The sequence below is a fragment of the Pezoporus occidentalis genome, unplaced genomic scaffold (genome assembly GCF_034315485.1).
Source record: "Pezoporus occidentalis ecotype Australia unplaced genomic scaffold, CSIRO_AGI_Poc_V1 ctg172, whole genome shotgun sequence".
NCBI lineage: Eukaryota > Metazoa > Chordata > Aves > Psittaciformes > Psittacidae > Pezoporus > Pezoporus occidentalis.
In genome coordinates, this window is record NW_026913554.1 from 3,387,580 (window position 1) to 3,406,807 (window position 19,228).

At 43.3% G+C, this 19,228-nt stretch overlaps 1 protein-coding gene across 1 annotated transcript in view; it reads right to left on the minus strand.

Annotated features, from left to right (window-relative positions):
• The window catches only part of FAT4 (FAT atypical cadherin 4), a 131,965-nt gene extending 113,089 nt beyond the window's left edge, over positions 1-18,876 (minus strand). The window contains exon 1 of the mRNA XM_062614195.1: positions 13,347-18,876. Coding sequence (XP_062470179.1) covers positions 13,347-18,647 — 5,301 coding nt within the window. The 5' untranslated portion in view covers positions 18,648-18,876. The remainder of the gene's footprint in view (positions 1-13,346) is intronic.
• Between the last annotated feature and the right edge of the window lie 352 nt (positions 18,877-19,228).

A 19,228-nucleotide genomic window follows, 5' to 3' on the forward strand; every position in this document is an offset into this window, starting at 1 on the left:
TTGGAGCATACATTACTATATTCAGATCTTGACAGCTAGAGCATGGAAATTAATGTTTCTCACTATATATAGTATATTGTGAAATATTTGGCTGTGTTTCAATTGTGCACAACAACAACCCCAACTGCCTCTTTTCTATATTCTTTTATAATCATTTTATATGCTCGGTGAGGGGTACAGAAAAAGAACTTAGCTAATCATTAAGCTCTTTCTTTCTAAAAGCAAGCCATGCTGACTGTCCCAATTAATCAATGTCTGTGGCAGTTGCAAAGGAAGCCTAATGATCTGTTTCTGTATCAGAATCCTTTATTCTAAATGCCAGACTTCTGGTTTTTTTACACAGACAGCTAGGTATTCGCTATAACTATATTAAAATATATTTTGGAGTGGTGGCGAAAGTAATTCTTTTCAATTTAACTTTCTCAAATGAAAATTAAAAACCCATTAATAAACTCAATTTCTTTCAAAGAGGAGGCTGACATGTAAACCTGGTTGCATGTTTATGAACCATTGAATGCGCATTTATTTCACACCCTTCCACCTACAGCTGAACTTGGGGGCCATAGAAAGGTAGACCTGCTAGCACCAACCTGCTCTCAAGCATGCTGTAAGTGTTTACAATTGCTTTTCCTGAGGTAAATAAAACCCTGCATCTGCTATGGGATTCACTGCACAAATTTAACCAAATCTCAAATATGGTGGCTTTCTTTAAGCAAGACACACAGGTCTCTGCGTGGACATTTTGGGAGGGCGAGTGTTCTACCCCATGGTGGATGGGCACATTCCCGTTCTTGATTTCCCCTGAAGGACGGTCTCCAAGGGATCTATTATCCTACCATGAGGAGATACTGAAAGCCTCAAAAGGTGGATTATTAGTCTTCAAAGCTGAAGTTACATGCTCTGAATTCAACTGTGCATCTGGAGAGCCAAATGAGGAAAAGCCTCAACATAACACTATAGTCCTCACCTTAAGCTAATATTGAGCAAGAAAACATGCTCTGTTTATAAGCCTCACCAAACTACTTTAGACAGCTTCTACTTCTTTTTACCAGCCTAAGTAAACGTCAAGTGCCTACCCCGACTTAGGTCAGATAAAGCAGCTGATTTTTGTCTTTTTCAAACTATGCCACAACAGAAAGCACTCTATATTAATACTAGATAAAGCTCTCGTTTATTTTTAAATTACATGAACAAGCAACGCATGTTTACCAATTAATGTCTAGAGTTTACCTGACTTCTAAATGGACACTCCTACAAAACTGTACTCTATTGTCATCCTGCAGCCCACAATGCACAGTAATTTATCACTTGCTCTTTCCCTTGGAGTACTGTGTTAATACCATTGTCTTATATTCCTTTTCACAGAGCTACATCCCTGTGCCTAATTATAGGCTGCAGAATGTCTTGATTTCCTTATTTCCTTGGCCGAAGCAAGATTTTTGTTGTACGTTTAGTGTTTACCCTGTGTCACTTTCAATATAGATTTCAATTTACATGAACCGAAATTCAGTCTTATTTACTCAGGGCCACATTTTCTGCTTGGTTATGCCAATGTAATTGGTATAAAAAAAAGTAATTCAACTAAATAAAATATAGTTACAGCAATGGAAAATCAGCACAATTAAAAAAAAAAGACAGTCCACTGTTTGTAATATTTTCTTTTATAAATTCCAGATTCTCATGCTCATACATCCTTTATAGAGACAAAGTGTAATAACAATGATATATTTTCACAGGAAAAAAAAAAAAAGTTGCATTTTCCTGCTCCCACAAAGGGCTTTTTTTTTCCCCTCAGAGCAAAAGTAGATGCATTTATTTTTCCATTCGTATAGCAGTAGCCACAATTAATACTCATAATATTATGGTGTATTAGTAGAAAAGCTGTTTGCATATGTAAGACCACAAGGCACCAGGAAAGCACACCCATTTTTACAGCACTGAACCTCAGAATGAAACAATGTCTCCCTCCACCAATTTCAGGCAGCTTTGCTACACAAAAAAAATATATACCTATAAAAAAAAAAAATTCAATGTCTGTTTAAAAAACATATAAATATGGGGTGATCAAGAAAGGAGAGAAAGAGCATTTTGAAGACAATAGACCAAAATAGCACTGTTTTGAATGAAATTTGGTCTTAGTCATTTACAGTATACCATTAGGAGCATGACTTTGCAACTACATTTTCTAATATATTTGTTTCTATGAAAAATGACTGCAATAGCTCAACTTAATGACTGCAAATTGAAAGTGCTACTCCAAATAAAATTTATTTGCCCTAGAATGAAGTCTCATGTACCATTTTTCTTTCATGCTTACCAGCAAGAACATCCTGTGGATTTCCAGCTGTCACGAGCAGGAGAACATTACTGACACCATTCACGAAACAAGAATCTTTAAGGCTTTCTAATGAAATTGCCTGGTTTAGACTTTGCTTCAAATAGATGGAGTTGAAGTTGCTGCTTCTACCCCCTTCTCCTCAGCCCTGCCATGATGGATGGTGCTGTTCATGGGTGTAACAGATCCAACAGACTTGGAACAACCGCTATGTCTGGTGACAATGATTTATTTCTGCAAGCAACTTGAAAGTTCAGACATACCATTTTTAGATAGCAGTGACCAGTTAGTTTCTACAGTAAATAACAAATGCTAAGAAGAACATAACTTTCCTCAGATTAAGAGCCTGTGGGATATGCTTTCCCTTACATGCCCCTGTCCCGCAATGGCTTGGCTTCCTCCTCTGTCAGACAAACTGCAGACAGACTTAGGCACTGCTGCCTTCTCGGAAGACAAGACATTATTTATACATATATATGTATACTTACATATATACTGGCTTATTTACACACACACATCACATAAGTCCATGACAGGGGAGAGCTAACATTGAGGTTGGTTATGAGCAGAGGCAGTTACGTGCTTTTAAGGCTTCTCAGTCCAATTTGCAGGAGCTACTTTCAGCAATGCATCGGGATTTTTCTATTAGCAGATAAGAGCCAAAGGTTGGACAGCATGACATAAATCCCTGAGGACACATTATTGTTCATTTGTTACAGAAACCTAAAAGAGGGCTTAGCTCCAGCCTTTGGCGTCCTACCGAGCAGGAGCATTGAATTTGTGCAACTCCTTCCTGCGCTGTAAAATGTATCAAAACAAACATATTCATATAGTCATATTCCTCCTCTCTTGCCCCTCTCACACACAAGCTCAAAACAGTACCGAGCAGAAAAAAAACCCAAACCAAACCAACAATAAAAGACACCTTTATCAGCCTCAGCCATCTGTGTTCCTTTAGTCTGATCCAAGTATTTTGGCAGGCATGTGCGCAGCTTGCTCCTACCCAATATCATCCTGCCCTGCAAGAAGTCCACTCCCACTTCCTCCCCTCTCCACCAGCACATGGGTCAGGCGGCATTCTCCATCTGTTGATTGCATGTCTTGAAATAACAAGGTATCAGAGCTTATGTTTAATTAATTATGATCTCAACATGATCACTTAACCTTATTCTGAGTAGCTAAATCCCCGTTTGATAACACAGCATGAAGAAACAAACAGATGATAAAACCCCACACAACTTTCGGTGCTGGCCATAGAAATTACTTGGCGTTAAGAAATTTATATGTAAAAATAAAATAAAATAAGCCAATCCCTTAAAAGTCAGAGGTGCAAGAGCTAAGAGTGCTGTTAGAGAGAGAAAACAGTGGAAAGAAAGCCTCTACTTCATCTAAGACCACCACCACCATAAATTAGTTTCCAGACAATCTGACATGACCCTACTGGGGTTAAAATCGGGATTTTCATTAATTTCTTCCCTGAAATCATAAAAGTTCAAATTCTTTTCTAAAGCAGACAGGCATAAAAAGTTTATTAGGCAACTTTCAAAGGGAATAGAATCGTGCTCAGAAAAAAGTCATTTAAATCACACAAACAAAAATGCAGGTCTCAAAAGAATAAGAGCGCAATAAACTACTGAGTTTGCCTTCTGTTTCTAAACAGCCTTGTAATTGCAACATGTCTTCATATTTCAGACAGAATGACATTTTGATGGATTAAAAAGATTTGCTGTATTGAAAAGAATAAGGAATGTGGAATGGGGAAAAACACCAGGAAACCTGAAGTGTAATATAGAAGAAAATCCCTATGGAAAATTCAAGCTTTAAGCACATACACTACAGATGTGTACCATAGCTCAGACATCTTATTTATTCTTCTGAACTATTTTGGTATAATTCTCTTTATTTATCAAAAATGATCCAAAAAGGAGTTGACATGAAAAGCCCTCAACTCAGTTTTCCCTCTAGCTCTCCAAGGAACAATTCATCTTCCAGTACACTGCAAGGGAAACATAATCACGTATTTCCCCACACACAGGGCCTGTGGCAAACCCACCCCTCCAGCTTAAAGTTCTAAGTAGTGCTTCTTCTATCTTAATATACCTATAGCAAATTACTATTGCTGAATTTAATCCTGCACTATCTAGTGTTGGATGCTATTTAAATTAATTCAGTCCAAGCAGGATATAAATTCTATTCATAGCTTAAAAAGAAGACTACCGACTTAGGTAGGTGAAACATCTTATACACATTCTTAGAATTAAGTCTTTTCCTGAATTGTATTTCAAGAAATGTTGCAGCTACCAAATATAAAACTTTTGCCTAAAAACCCAAAGAGGACTAGATATGAAGCACTTAAAGTCTTAAGTGGATTGCAAAGCTCTGACAGAGACCTCCAAAAACAGTTACTCCCATAGCACAGCTCTTAAATCCACTCCTCGTTCCCATCAGTGACAATGACTGTTATGGTCTGTACCAAAATAATAATCTGCTGCATAAAAGATGCCTCTAACTAAGGAGTTGGAAATGAGTCAGAAGTAACTTCTAAGACCTAAAGTCTCATTGGCTTTATCAGTGCTGCCCATAAAGAATTAAGTAAGTAGATGACATGCCCTTCATGGGCAGTATGGTAGGTTGGGTACCCTTGTACAGCTCTGGTACAAACCCCATCTGCCTCCCAGGGAAGGCAGGAGCACTTGACCCCTTACCATGCTGTGTGCATGCAGCAGAGGCCCAGAAGACCTGACACCAATGCCGGTCCTTGCATAGCAGCTTTAGTGTTCTCTTATTAAATAAATGAGTCATTTTAAAAATTCATAGACCCACAGACTGGTTTGGGTTGGAAGGGACCCTAGAGATCATCCAGTTCAAACCCCCTGCCACGGACAGGGACACCTTCAACTAGACCAGGTTGCTCAAAACCCCAGAAATCAGGTTACTGGCTACAAACTGTAGCCAGTAACTGTACTATGGAAGAAATAGATAAATTGTGAATCTCCTAGAAAACTAACTTAAAGAATCACACTGCCACGTTTCTCTCACCTTTTACAAACTTTTAAACCAAAAGAGGGGAGACTCAGATTAAATCTAAGGAAGAACTTCTTTATTGTGAAGGTGGTGAGGCACTGGCACAGGTTGCCCAAAGAAGCTGTGGCTGCCCCCATCCCTGAAAGTATTCAAGGTCAGGTTGCACAGGGCTTGGAGCAACCTGGTCTAGTGGAAGGTGTCCCTGCCCGTGGCAGGAGGTTGGAACTGACTGAGCTTTAAAGTCTCTTCCAACCAAAACCATTCTGTGATTCTATAATTCTCTGCTAGTAATGGCAAGCTGGGGCTTTGGCTTGGGAGCAGTCCAATAGGTACCGGAGAAGAACTGAAAATGGTACAGGCAGATCCTACAAAGAAAACTACAGCACTGCTTGATCCAGTTTGGTTGTCTTCCAGACACATCCAACTGAGTGATTGAAGACAGAATTTTTCTGACACATGAACGTGTATGTGTATTTAGAAGAGCACAGATAGCCATGAGCCTGGAAAATGATGATACGTGAAATTGAGAAAGTTATGATTTTATCTTAATGCTGATGATACTTGACCTACTGGCCATATGGCACATCTCAAAGCTATTACTTTTTTTTTTTTCACTTCAAGAACTGTAAGAAAAATCCTTTCTTTGTGTCTCACCTCTAATAGAGTATCCAGATAAACTTCATGGGACATTTAGGAGTTAGTATCCTTCACAAGGTCACTGCTGGGGACCCAGACTTGGCCAGGGGATGCCACCTCTGGGCCACCAGGTAGAGTGGAGGTGGAAGGCGATGCACTGCGAGAAGGTGCTCTTCTCCAGAAGAAAGAGCCCCCAAAGCTCCATCCATCTGTCTGAGCCAGCTGAATATTTCCATCACCATGAGCACTCCTTTCTGTCTGTAGAGCTGGATGTCTGGATGGCTGTGTTAAATATAGCAGAACCCTTATACACTAATCGCATGTCACTATGTCACTACAAGCAACAGCCTATTAACAGCATATATGTGCAAAGACTGCAGAACATGAAACGCTAAGGCAAATCCTTGTTTTCATTTCTTTTTTTGCATAGCTGTTGGCACATAAATTACTGCTTCATAATAGGTTCTTTGAAATTCTTTTGCATTAACTAACCCAACTGTATGTATTTTTACAGTGCAAACATAGCTATCAGTTCCCATCTGTTCTACTGTCCTTTTGGTATGTTATTGCTCTGAGGAAGTAAACAAAAATAGATCACTACAAAAACAAACCTGGGTGACAGTCTAGACTAAGGGTCTAATTAAAAATAAGATTTATTGGAATAGAGAGAAACATCGTAGTAAAACAAAGACACAGTTTCTCTAACATATCTGGTATTATTCTTGGCAAAGTGAAGTCAGGCTATAAATTTACTGAAACAAATCTGCATGGTACTGATGTGCCATACTGATCTGGCATCACTTTTCCTAAATGCAGGAATATGTCAGGAAAACTCTTTGTTTTACTTCAGTTTTAGTCATCATAAATTTCTTCTCTAATTAAAACCCAAGAGTATTAGGGCTTGTCTACACGCAGGATTTGCACAGACACAATTACATGGGTAAGAAACCAAACTAACTTAACAGTAATGCTACTCCCTATCCTAGACACAGTTAAAACTATGCCAATAGAACTATTTCATGCTAAGGGGTTGCTTTGATGGAAATTAAACAGGCACCTTGTTATTGGAGGGTGGGAACTGGCCCTTGGGAGTGGTGATTCAACAAAATCCAATCTCTGAAAAGACTCAGATGAGACCATGGAAACATCTGGAGCCTTCTTCCATCAGTCAAAAGGGTACCAACATCCTCTGATGAGACAGAGTCTCAAGGTTCAAGATATGCACAGGAAACAGGAAAAGACAATAGCAAAGATTTCAGGAGCCAACAACAACTTACTCTTGCCCCAGTAAAGCCAGTGGTGAGGGCCGGAGACACCAAGAGGACAAGCAGGCTTTGGTGACCTACTTCTGGAATACTCCATAATGAACAGCCACTGGCTGCTTCACCTGGCTAAAACATGGAAAGAAACCTGGACTCCAGCAGCTCTGTGGGGTATCATTTTACATGGAAAAGGACTTGCTTATTAACATCAATAGAATCTAAGAATAATTTAGAGATTTGTATGAAGAATTTAACACTCACCAAAAACAAGCACATGAAAATTTTGCTATGGTTAATGCAAACACTAGCAATAATAGCCAAAAGAGACACATGAAAAACTATTTTCCATAATAAAGTATGTTGGTTTTAAAGTCTAGTGATTTTTTAACATAAAAATCATGAAGTGATCTCACATGCAAAAATGCCCAGAGGCTGTTAAAATAGCAAAGAAATGAGAAATTCTAGATATTAAGAAAATGTAGCAAGGCAGAATGATTAATGAAATTAGAGGATGGAAAAAAAGGGAGAACTTTGAATCAAACCCCACAAATTGGTTTTGAACAGTTTTCAACATAAGGCATACTCATCTCCTGCTCCAGTTCAAGCAGAACTTAGAGATCCCTTTTCAGATAAGTGCAAATGACAGCAATAACTTAAATAATTATAAGTTACTCAGAATCAGCAATATCAGCACCAGGAAGAAAAAAAAACCTGGCTTTGTAGCTGGACAAGGCAGCAGATTTTCATTGTTTACTCAAACTTTTTATATGTAGTTTCCTTTGTCAAGCTACAATTAATGTGCCATATATCATTAAAGAATAAACCGATTTATAAATAGTATGAATACAAGGAATACCCCATTGTTCTTATTTGTACGGGTAAATATGCCAGATAACAGACTTCTCTGAAGAGGGTTTCAAATTCTCTTACTAAATTTAAAGGCCTCCACCATTAGCCAGCTTGGTTAGAGAAGTAACACCATCAGTGTTTTGCCCCAGCAATCCATCCCTTTCCCCTCTCAGGGATATTAGGGCTAGCCCCACATCCCTGAAGTGGTACCCAACCCAAACAGCACACAGTGTGCATTGTGCTCCTATGGCTTGGGTAGCCTCTCCTGCAACATATTCTGTCATTCCTGCTTAGCAGCATCTTCCCTTTCTTAATCTGTGTTTCTGGAGCTCTGCGCTACAGAGAAGACAGTTTTTGAGCAACTCCACCTCACTCCTAGGTTCAGTGGATGCAGGAGTGACAGGACCTAGGCTGGGGTGACTTTAAAAGCTCCACATAAAGTAGTTATCCCATGCAGTCATGGTTTTATGGTCATGGCTGCAGTTCACACCAGGTCAAGGTGAAATGTCCTGTGATTTTCTTTCCAGGAGGAGAGGACCATTCCTTCTGTCTGTCTTCATTAAATTCCAGCTCTTCACTATGCCAGCAGTAAGCATTGTCTAAAATCCCCATATTTTGCCTAATAAAAGAAAGCACATACTTTGCCTAGACTGTGGATTTGGGAGATAAAAACCTCCTCCAACCTGGAAGTCCAAGTTTCCCAATAGTGCCAGTCACAAAATGTACCACAAGAAGCAGCTATGCACGCACAGATGCAAAAGAAAATGTGGTGCCTCATATTTCCCTGTCTGAAAATCAAGGGAATTGCCCCTGTTTCAAGAGCATGTTAACATTCATAGGATCATTGATATGCCTCTCCAAGTATTTCCATTTTCAAATCAATACCATCAATAAAACTTTCATTTAAAGCTTATATGTTTTCCAGGGTATTAGGGAAGGTATGAAGTGTATAAATAAATATTTATACCCTTCTCTCCCTTCCTTGGAAATTATGAACCTGTTTAAAGTTCAGTTAAACATCTTTCATATACAAATAATTCACATCCCAATCTGTTATCCTCTCATTTGTCATATACAACACACATGGTAGCACCACTGGTCCCCAGCAAACCCACTGCTCTCCTCAAGGGTTAAACATGCAAACATGCCCACTGAAGGGTTAAACACGCAAGCTAGAAATCCCGTCTAATTCCATTTAATCCCCAGTAACAGAGCACAGAAGATGAGGTATTGTCCCTGGTTTCCTATTATTACTGCCAGCTAAGAAGCAGGGTACAACACACGACCACCCAAAGTCTCCCACAGCATACAATCATTGTTTTGGGAGGCAGGATTGAATAAAATCACATGGTTACCAAGTGATCCCAATATTCATTAGTCATTCTATATTAAATATAAAATCATGATGGTGAAACCCTCAGCACTGCCTGAAGAGGTTAAAAGAGAATTTCTGTTGGAGAGCCATGAGAAAGGAGCTAAGCAATTACTGCATTTTTTCTTTCCGCAGAAACACATAAAAAGGCATAAAAGGGCAAACAGAAGAGCTGCAGGAACATCTACATTATTTTTTTCTTATCTGAGAAGAACAATGCCACACCTAATGATTAACACAAGACAGGGCAAAATAAGACTGATCACAGAACACACACAACATCAAATCATCTGTTTTGTCACTGTAGGTTACACAGAAATTGGCTAATGTCCAAAAGAAAAAAGCTTTCTAATTCAGTAATACCTATCCAAAATTACACCACTTGCTGTAAAATACAATAGAACAGGCACTACTTGAGTTTGCAAATCTCAAAGCATTTGGTACTTTGAGCATAAATACCTCACAACTTGTACTTTTCTGACGCACCCTTCCCACCCTTCTCTCCATATAGTAATAATAAGCACAGAAAAATACACAAATATGAAACCTAGTGCTAAAAAACAATAATCCACAAACTGCAAATAAACTGTTCTTTGTTTTATAAACTCTTTAGCTGCTGCTTTACTGAAAATGTAATCCTTCAGTTACAAGGCATGCCAGCTGTTTTGGGGTCAGAAGGGGATTCTCCACAGTCCTGTTGTCGCGTAGGTCTTCCCTTGGACCCTCTCTTCAGAAAACGGTAGTGTACAACCCCCATAGCTATGCCCTATGATCCTAAAGGGGAAGCCCCAGGATGGATGAGAAAGGCTGGATAGAGACTTTTTCAGTTGGAGCACTAGGTGGATCTTTTCATTATAGTTGATATAAATTAAAAAAAAAAGAAAAAAAAAAAAACAACAAAACACCCCACACCATTTCCCAAGGACAAGGGTTGATCCATTTGTAGAGCAATTGGCTTCATGCAAGCCTGCTCTTCTTTTATACTGCTTGCTAGCTGGACAAAGGCTAGCCACTGCTTCGAAGCTGTAAGTATCTCTATTTCACAGCAGGTATCTGCCACCCAAAATGATTCCCAAAACCTATGTTAGATAAAAGACTTTATTAACTTCCTTGCTACTTCTGCTCCCTTCAGTCTCAGACAGCAAGCTTAGCACTGGGTGGCTGAGTGCTCAGTGTTTCACTCACATGACACAGTGCTATTAGGATGATGTCTGGCATCAGGGCAGAAGGCATAGCAGGCAGTGAAGAATAAAGTACAAGTCGTTAAGCAAATCCTGTTACTGTTTTTCCCTTTAACCATATTCAGAAACTAAACCCAACATACTCTGCATAGAAGGAACAAAGAAAATATACAATACTCAAGCTTTTTCCTCAAAAAAACAAATTTATACCCAGTTTATCTGTTCAGAAAGCTGCCAGGTACCAGACTTATTAGGCTTTGTCTGCACACCTGCATCAATGCTTTACAACTTACTCCTCAAGCAGGACTCTAAAAAAAAAAAAAAAACAGTCTTCACCCTGCCATGTATATACCAAAAAAAGTTTAAGACATTGTGGGCAAAAGAACACTTAAGCTTCATAGTTTTAGATATTGTAGAGGTCCACACACATTCATTTTCTCTTGTCAGTGTTGTGGTTATGATGCCACTCAAGCTATTACCTTAAAAACTGGAAAAAAAACATTAAACCTTCCACATTGCACATTTGATTCCCAAAAACTCTAGCAAAAGTGTGCTTTAAGGTGGCTTTACAAAGATAAGAGATAGTGTCTACACACTTGGATACAGGCTGATTTTTCATGACAGTAGCTTGGCAGAAAATGAAGACCAAAAATTTTTGCACTACATATATCAAACTAAAAAACAAAACAAAAGTTACCATCCAAAAGAAACATGGAAAAAAAGCTGCATTGCTTATTCAGCACCCACTGACAGTCAGTTTGCACAAAGAATGTCACTCTAGTAGTTCTTGTTCAACTGTGGGACAGCAAAAGCTGTGCCAGAGAAATCCAATCAGTCAAGAGAAAGACGGCATATGGTTATGTTTCTTAAAGTTGATAGCTGATTATAATTTATAATGTATTTCTAAAGAAGCACAGTAAGCTAATTACATTTGGAAGAAGCAGCATTTTAGAAGCCGTAAAGATACAACCAGCAATATGAAATCCTAGCTTCCAACTATTGCTTTCAATGTTCCTTCACAGAATAAAACATTTGCTTTTGATTTCAGGAGTGGTTTGTATTCAACAATGTAAAATTTGCTTAAAGTTTCAATGGCGGTTCTCTTCCCTGCTCACCAAATATTCATATTAAATACTTCTACAATGTGTGAGACTATTGCAATCACATGGCCTCCTCTGAGTCTTCTCCAGTCAAGAAACTCTTTGGTCATGTGGACAGACACAGAGTTGAAAGATTATGATCTAAACACCCACTGACAAAGGCTGAACCCTCAAAACATTGTTCATCAAGACAAAATATGACTTAATAATAACACAAAAAATTATAAAGGTTTAATCTTTTATAAATTTCTAGCAGGGATACAGAGACCCATATATCAGGAATCTTCTTTCCAATACACTACTGCTCTTCAAAACATGACAATAAACAGCACACAGCACACACACTAAGATAAGCTCTCCCATAAGTGCTAACAAATATCTGAGTATGAACAGTGCTTAAAGAACTAGAAATACCACATCTGCTAAAAACAAAGGAAAACAAAATCCCAACCAACAACAGAAACCAAACCACCACAGCATCCTTGATGGCTCAAAGCTAAGACATAATTTTGAAGAGCAAGTCTAGCTGGGATCTGTGCAAGCTATGCAGCACTGAGGCAAAGCATTCAGCTGGTAAGGGAAATAGTTGAATCACTACACACTACCAACATCCTCTGCAGGTTGACCCACTCAGGAGTACCAGCCCCAGATTTCCAAGAACTGCAAGTTAAATGGCTCATAGTAAAGTGCAGGAGGCAGCTCTAGAACATGGTACAACTTAAACCAAACACAAGACTCCCTTTCACACCAAGCTTTTCACTATTTCTGCAGAAAACAGAAAGAATAACCTAAATGATCAGCTCTGTGGCTATATTACTAGGCAGAGCGAATAAAATATTCATACTACACAGGTGTGTTTCAAACCTGTTTTCCACCCTTCGGTCCTCAAGCTAATCATGCAGAGAACACCTAAAGACCCTTCAGTCAAGGCAAACGTCTTTATGATAAGGAAAACTGCCAGCTAAACCATTGCATTTGTACTGTCTCTCACACCCAAGAACAGAAACAAGATCATTCTCGTACTCATCCATGTGTGCAAAGAAATGGCCTGAATTGGAGGTGCATGAGGAGACCTATCTGACAGGCTTAACCAAGCAGGGACGTCAAGCACATCCAAGACAAGAGACACTCAATGAGCTGTTCAGGGAGCAATACCTTACTGGTCAGTTCTCAGACAAATACTGACATGATTATTGCAGTGAAAGAAGCTTAGTTATAATTCACATAGGAATAGAAAGAAATTATCAATTGCTAAAAAGAGAACACATGCAAAACTCAAAAATGCCCATGATTAAATATTGTCACAGTTAAGAGTATTTAGTACCTAAAATTTATTTGACCAACCCGGGGCCTAGCGTAGCCTATTTAAGCACTCCACCTAATCTGCTTTCAAATTTCTAGAAGCAGCTTTGAGGAAAACTGTTTGAGGGATACCAACTGAAAAGTCATCTTTAACTAATGAATCAGCAGATTTTGCTTTCCTGACTTCTGCTGTGCACTACTGTCTGTAAAACAGCTAAAAACAAATATATGAAATAGTTCATTTAGAAAGCAAACAGGTAAATAATTACTGAATAAAAGCTTTACCTCTGCGCGTTGGGTGCGGGGCAGAACAGATGACTTTTCAATGGCATAAACATCCACCAAGTAGAGACGTGCTCCTTGCTCCCTGTCCAAAATGGCAGCGGTCTGGATGACACCAGTATGGCGCCCGATAGTGAAGAGGCGCCCAAGACTCTTATCTTCGCAGCGGATGGACACAATGTAATATTCCACCTGAGCTTCAGAGCCCCGCGGACTTGATGCCTCAATAGATATCACATTTGTCCCGATAGGCTCGCCTTCTTTTAAGATGGTTATGTATTTTGGCTGAGTGAAAACAGGCCCATCAGCCCCTTGCAGAATGATAGTCATCTCAGTGGTGGATCTTCTCCTTTCAGGGCCAAGATCCGTGGCAGAAACTATGAGATTGTATATGAGCTGAGAAGGCACCAAAGCTGACGCTACTCTTAAATCTCCACTATAGCGATCCACAATGAAGGTTTCGGTATCTCCGTTGACTATTTCGTATTCCACTTCTCCATTGGCGCCCTCATCAGGATCTGCAGCAACAATTGTCATTAGAATTGAACCGATCACAACCGAAGGGTCGGCTGCGAGAGCATTTTGCGATATGAAGACAGGAACATTGTCATTTTGATCTGTCACCAAAATGGTCACGTTCTTCAAAGCAAATCGTCTGGACTCCACAGGAACAGCCTGATCTGTGGCTTTGACTGTTAACTCAAAGAGGTTAGCAAACTCACGATCTATTTCAGCGCTAGTAAATATCGTCCCTCTCACTTCATCTATACGGAAATGATTACCCCTTGGCATCTGCTGGATGATTGCATAGGTTAGCTGACCATTAATATCTGCATCTGGATCATGAGCAGTCACAGAAATGACAGAGCTACCAACAGGTACATTCTCAACAATAGATTTAAAGATGTCCCCAGGAGGAAAATTAGGAGGGTTGTCATTGAAATCCCTAACATGTATTACCACTGACATTGTAGATGACCGTGGTGGCCTTCCTTGGTCTTTTGCTGTTATATTTAGCTTATACAGAGATTGTGTCTCAAAGTCCAGTTTCTTTGCGAGAAAAATACTACCAGTGTTGGGACTGATGCTAAAGGTCCCATGATTGTTCGTCCCTGTAATACTATAGTGGAGTTCAGCATTGTCGCCTGAATCAGAATCAGTGGCAGTGACAGATGACACAAGTTCACCAACTCTCATATTTTCCAGGACATCCACCAAAAAGGTTGATTTAGGGAAGGAAGGACTGTTGTCATTTTCATCCAATACATCAATGCTCAACAAGCAAGTTGAACTTAGGGAAACTGCTCCAGAGTCTACTGCTTGGATGACAAGTGAATACGATGCAGTAGCTTCATGATCTAGCTTGCCTACTAAGGTAACTTGGCCTGTGCTACTATCTATTGCAAACTGCTTTTCTTCATTTCCCTTGATTACAGAGTAGTGAATCAATCCATTAACCCCTTCATCAACATCTGAGGCAGAAACTCTCAGAACCTGCGTCAGATTTGCTGCCAATTCTGATATAGTAGCTTGATAGAGATCTTTCAAGAATTTGGGGGCATTATCATTGATGTCTTTCATGTAGATTTGTACAGCTGCCTGATCTTTTAGAGGCTTTGGCAATCCCTGATCTGTTGCTATTACTGTAAGACTAAATACTGCAGCTCCCCTTTGTCTCATAAGAGCTTCTCTGTCAAACTGATGAGTGCTTCTTATTTCCCCAGTTACCGCATTCAGCTCAAAATCCGGCTGCATATGCTCAAACGAATACCTGATTTCACCATTTGGCCCAAAGTCTTTATCTACAGCATTTATTTGCCCTACATATGATCCACCTCTCTGCTCCTCTTCAAAATAAAATACATAATTGGTACTGTTGAACAGGGGTCTGTTGTCGTTTACATCCTCCAGAATTACAGTAATGTTCACAGTAGCATTGAGTGGCTCTACTGCTCTATCAGAGGCCACGACCAGTAAAATATATCTTTCCTGAATTTCACGGTCCAGTTCACTTTTTATATACAGCTGACCATCTGGGAATATGCCAAAGGCATCCCCAGTATTTCCTTCAATTATGCTATAAGCTATTTCACCGTTCACTCCTGAATCTTTGTCAGAAGCTTGCACCTTAAAGAACCTGGAATTCACAGGCTCTGACTCCAAAATAGTAATTTCATAGGAAAGCTGATCAAACACAGGCGGGTTATCATTTACATCATGGACAGATACAGTCAAGATAAAGTTAGAGGACAGCTGCGGCACCCCCATATCCGAGGCCAGGATTTCAACCTGGTAAGACCCAGCATTTATATCAAGTGGCCCTATTAAGCTTATGGCCCCTGTTTGTTCATTGATTGAAAACAAGCCCTTCGGGTTTTGCTTAAGGCTGTAAAGAACCAGACCATTAACACCTTCATCAGGATCAAGAGCTCTGGCCTGGAATATGGTATGCCCAGCTTTCCAGTTTTCAACCACATTTACACTTTCTACAGCATGAATAAAGTGTGGAGAATTGTCATTTAAATCTTTGACAGTTATATTGACCACAGCATCTCCAGTTATCGCCCCACCACTAGCAACCACCTTCAGCTGGTAAAATGCTTGCTCTTCCCTGTCAATAATACTGGCTGTGGTGATCTGCCCTGTCACTCTGTTGATGGCAAACATGCCCCTTTGGTCACCCATAGTAATAAGGTAACTCATATTGGTGTTGAGGTCCATGGTAGAAGCAAAAACAGTACCTACATGGTAACCTAGGGCAACATTTTCAAAGACAACAAAACTGTACACGCCCTGGCTGAAAACAGGTGGATTGTCCTGGGTGTCCAAGACAGTGATGGTGACAATGGCTTGGTTCTGTGACTGAAGATGGCCACCATCAGTGGCCACAATCTGCAACTGATATGCAGTTTTCTCCTCCCTGTCAAGAGCTATTTTTGTTGTGATGACCCCTGTCTGGCCATGAACCTGAAACCTGGAGGTGTCTCCAGCTGAGATGCTGTACTTGACTGTCCCATTAGGTCCCAGATCAGGGTCCGTGGCAGACACTGTGGTCACATAGGTTCCAGCTGGCTCATTCTCTTGGATATGGGCAAAATATTGAACAGGGTAAAACACAGGACTATTGTCATTTACATCCAGGAGACTCACATTAACTCGAGCTATGGAAGTAAGCGGAGGAGAGCCTAAATCAGTGGCCAGGACCTGCAGGGAGAAATGAGCCTGCTCCTCCCGGTCCAGCTGTGAGATGGTGCTAAGCTTGCCTGACACAGGATCCAAACGAAAGATCCTGCGAGGGGTGACCGAGGAGGGGCCAAGCACAGCCAGCGCTGGTTCAGCTTCCTGCAGGGAAAAGCGGACTGTTCCATTGTCCCCCAAGTCCCCATCTGTGGCACTCAGGACCAGCAACTCAGTTCCTGATGGGGAGTTTTCAGCCAGGGACACCTGGTAGCCCTCGGGTTGACTGAAGCAAGGTTTATTGTCATTGACATCCAGGATGGTCACCACCAGCTGTGCATAGGAGAACCTGGGCTGCACCCCTTGGTCACGGGCACTGATGTTGAGCACCACCTGAGAAGCAGTCTCCCGGTCCAGCCTGCTGGAGGTGGACGTGCCTGCAGCATGCCCAGCAGTGCCACCTTCGGGGCCAGCTGTGGTGACCAGCCCACTGTGCTCACTGATGCGAAACCAGCCAAGCTCATTGCCTGAGACGATGCTGTATTTGAGATTGGCATTGAGGCCCGAGTCCCGGTCCGTGGCACTCAGGCCCCTCACATAGCTGCCCAGGGGCACCTCCTCACTGATGTTCACAGTGTAGACCGACTGCCCAAAGACAGGGGGGTGGTCATTAATGTCATTCACAAAGATCACCAGGCTAGCCACTGATGAACGGCTCACAGGAGCTGCCACCACTCCATCAGGGGAAAAGGCAGAAGTAGGGGGACCCGGGGATGGTGGAGGGGCCCCATAGTTATCTGCTACTGCCACCGTAAGGTTATAGGCCGGGATGCGCTCCCGGTCCAGCGCAGCTGCTACCTTTATAAGGCTGAGGTTGGGTACCTTGCTGCTGTGCACTTCGAAGTGACGCTGCTCATTTCCAGCCAGGATTGACACAGAGATGTTCCCATTGGCTGCAGGGGAGTCGGCATCACTCACCGTCAGCAGGGCCACCACTGTGCCAGGTGCTGCGTTCTCATCCACGGAGGCAAAGCGAGAGGTGGCTGGGAAATAGCGAAACTTCACCCGGGGCTCATTGTCATTGACATCAAGCAGGCGGATGAGGGCCTCAGCCCGGCCGCTCAGTGCTGGCACCCCTCGGTCCAAGGCCTGCACCGTCAGTGAGTACTCCTGTCGCATCTCATAGTCCAAGCGCTCCCGGATGCGGATCACCCCACTCTCAGGGTCCACCTCAAATGGGAGGCTGACAGCCCCCTCCCCACCACCACCACTGCCATCACCTCCTTCCAGGCGGTAGTAGATGTCAGCATTGGTACCTTCATCAGCATCAGCTGCAGTGACCTGGAGGACACTGGCCCCAACAGGCGCATCCTCAGGCACTCGTGCCTGGTAAAGAGTCTGGCTGAAAATGGGTGGGTTGTCATTGATGTCCTGGACAGTGACGTTGACCTGGAGGTACCCCCGCCGCCGGGGCTCTCCCTTGTCCTCCACTTGCACCAACAGCTGGTAGGTGGGGGTGGCCTCCCGGTCTAGCCCACCCCGGGAAACCAGGTGCAAAAAAGCACCTTCACCGCTGGGGTTGAGCGTGATGTTAAGCCGGAAACGCCCCTCCTCATTGCCGGCCACAATGCGGTAGGAGCCATGGTCTACACCATTAGTGCCACTGTCGGCATCGGTGGCCGTGTCCAGGATAAGCTGTCGCCCGCTGCCCGTGTCCTCCTTGAAAGTCACCACGATGGAGGGATCGGGGAAGACGGGTGCGTTGTCGTTGAGGTCGAGCACCAGGACCCGCACCTCGCTGGGGTAGGTGGGCTGGCTGGAGAGCACCACCAGGTCCACCACGTCGCTGGTCAGGCTCTCGCGGTCGATGGTGGTGCGGGTGTGCAGGGCTCCCGAGCTGGCGTTGATGGTGAAGAGGGCGTGCTGCTCGCTCAGCCGGTAGGTGAACCCGGGTCGGGTGGCGATGGTGCCTACCCAGGTGCCGGGTGGCTGCTCCTCCAGCACCTGGAAGACCTGGCGGGGCTCGGCGGCGGCGCCCAGCGGCAGATGTGGCGGCAGCAGCAGCACCGACAGCAGCAGCAGCAGCGGCGGGGAGGCCCCGAGGCCGGGAGCGGGGGGGCGGCCCATAGCGCACCGGGACAGGGTCCCGGCGCTGCCGCTCTCAGCGGCGCCCCCCGGGGTCCACTTTCCCACAGACCGCTCCCGCTTCTCTCCTTCTCCTCACTCACGGAGGCTCCGCTCACCCTACCCCTCCACGGACGGGAGCAGACCCGTCGGCACGCAGCGCTCACGGGGCGCTCCGCTCCTGCTGCAGCCGCTGCCGCTCCTCCCGCCGCAGCCGCCGCTCCGGAGCTGGGGGGCGCCCGGGGGCTCCGCGCCGCATCGCCGCCGTAGTTACCACCGGGGTGCCGGCGCTTCCCTTCTCCGCAGCAGCGGCAGCCGCTCCACTAGCATGCCCGATGCCGGCACGGCGCTCAGCGGCGGTGCGGGACGCCGCCGGGTTTGTAATCCACGGCCGTAGCGCTCTCCACGGCCCGACCCCAACTTTGCCTGGCGCTCATTGATCCCTTCCCTCTTGACGCCCGCCGCCGACTCCCCCCACGGCCTCCCATTGGCCGCCCCGCCCGCCACCGGCCCGCCCACCGGCCCGCCCAGCCCGGCGGGGGCCCCCGCGTACCTGGGGGTCCGCCCCGGTGGCCGGGAGGGGG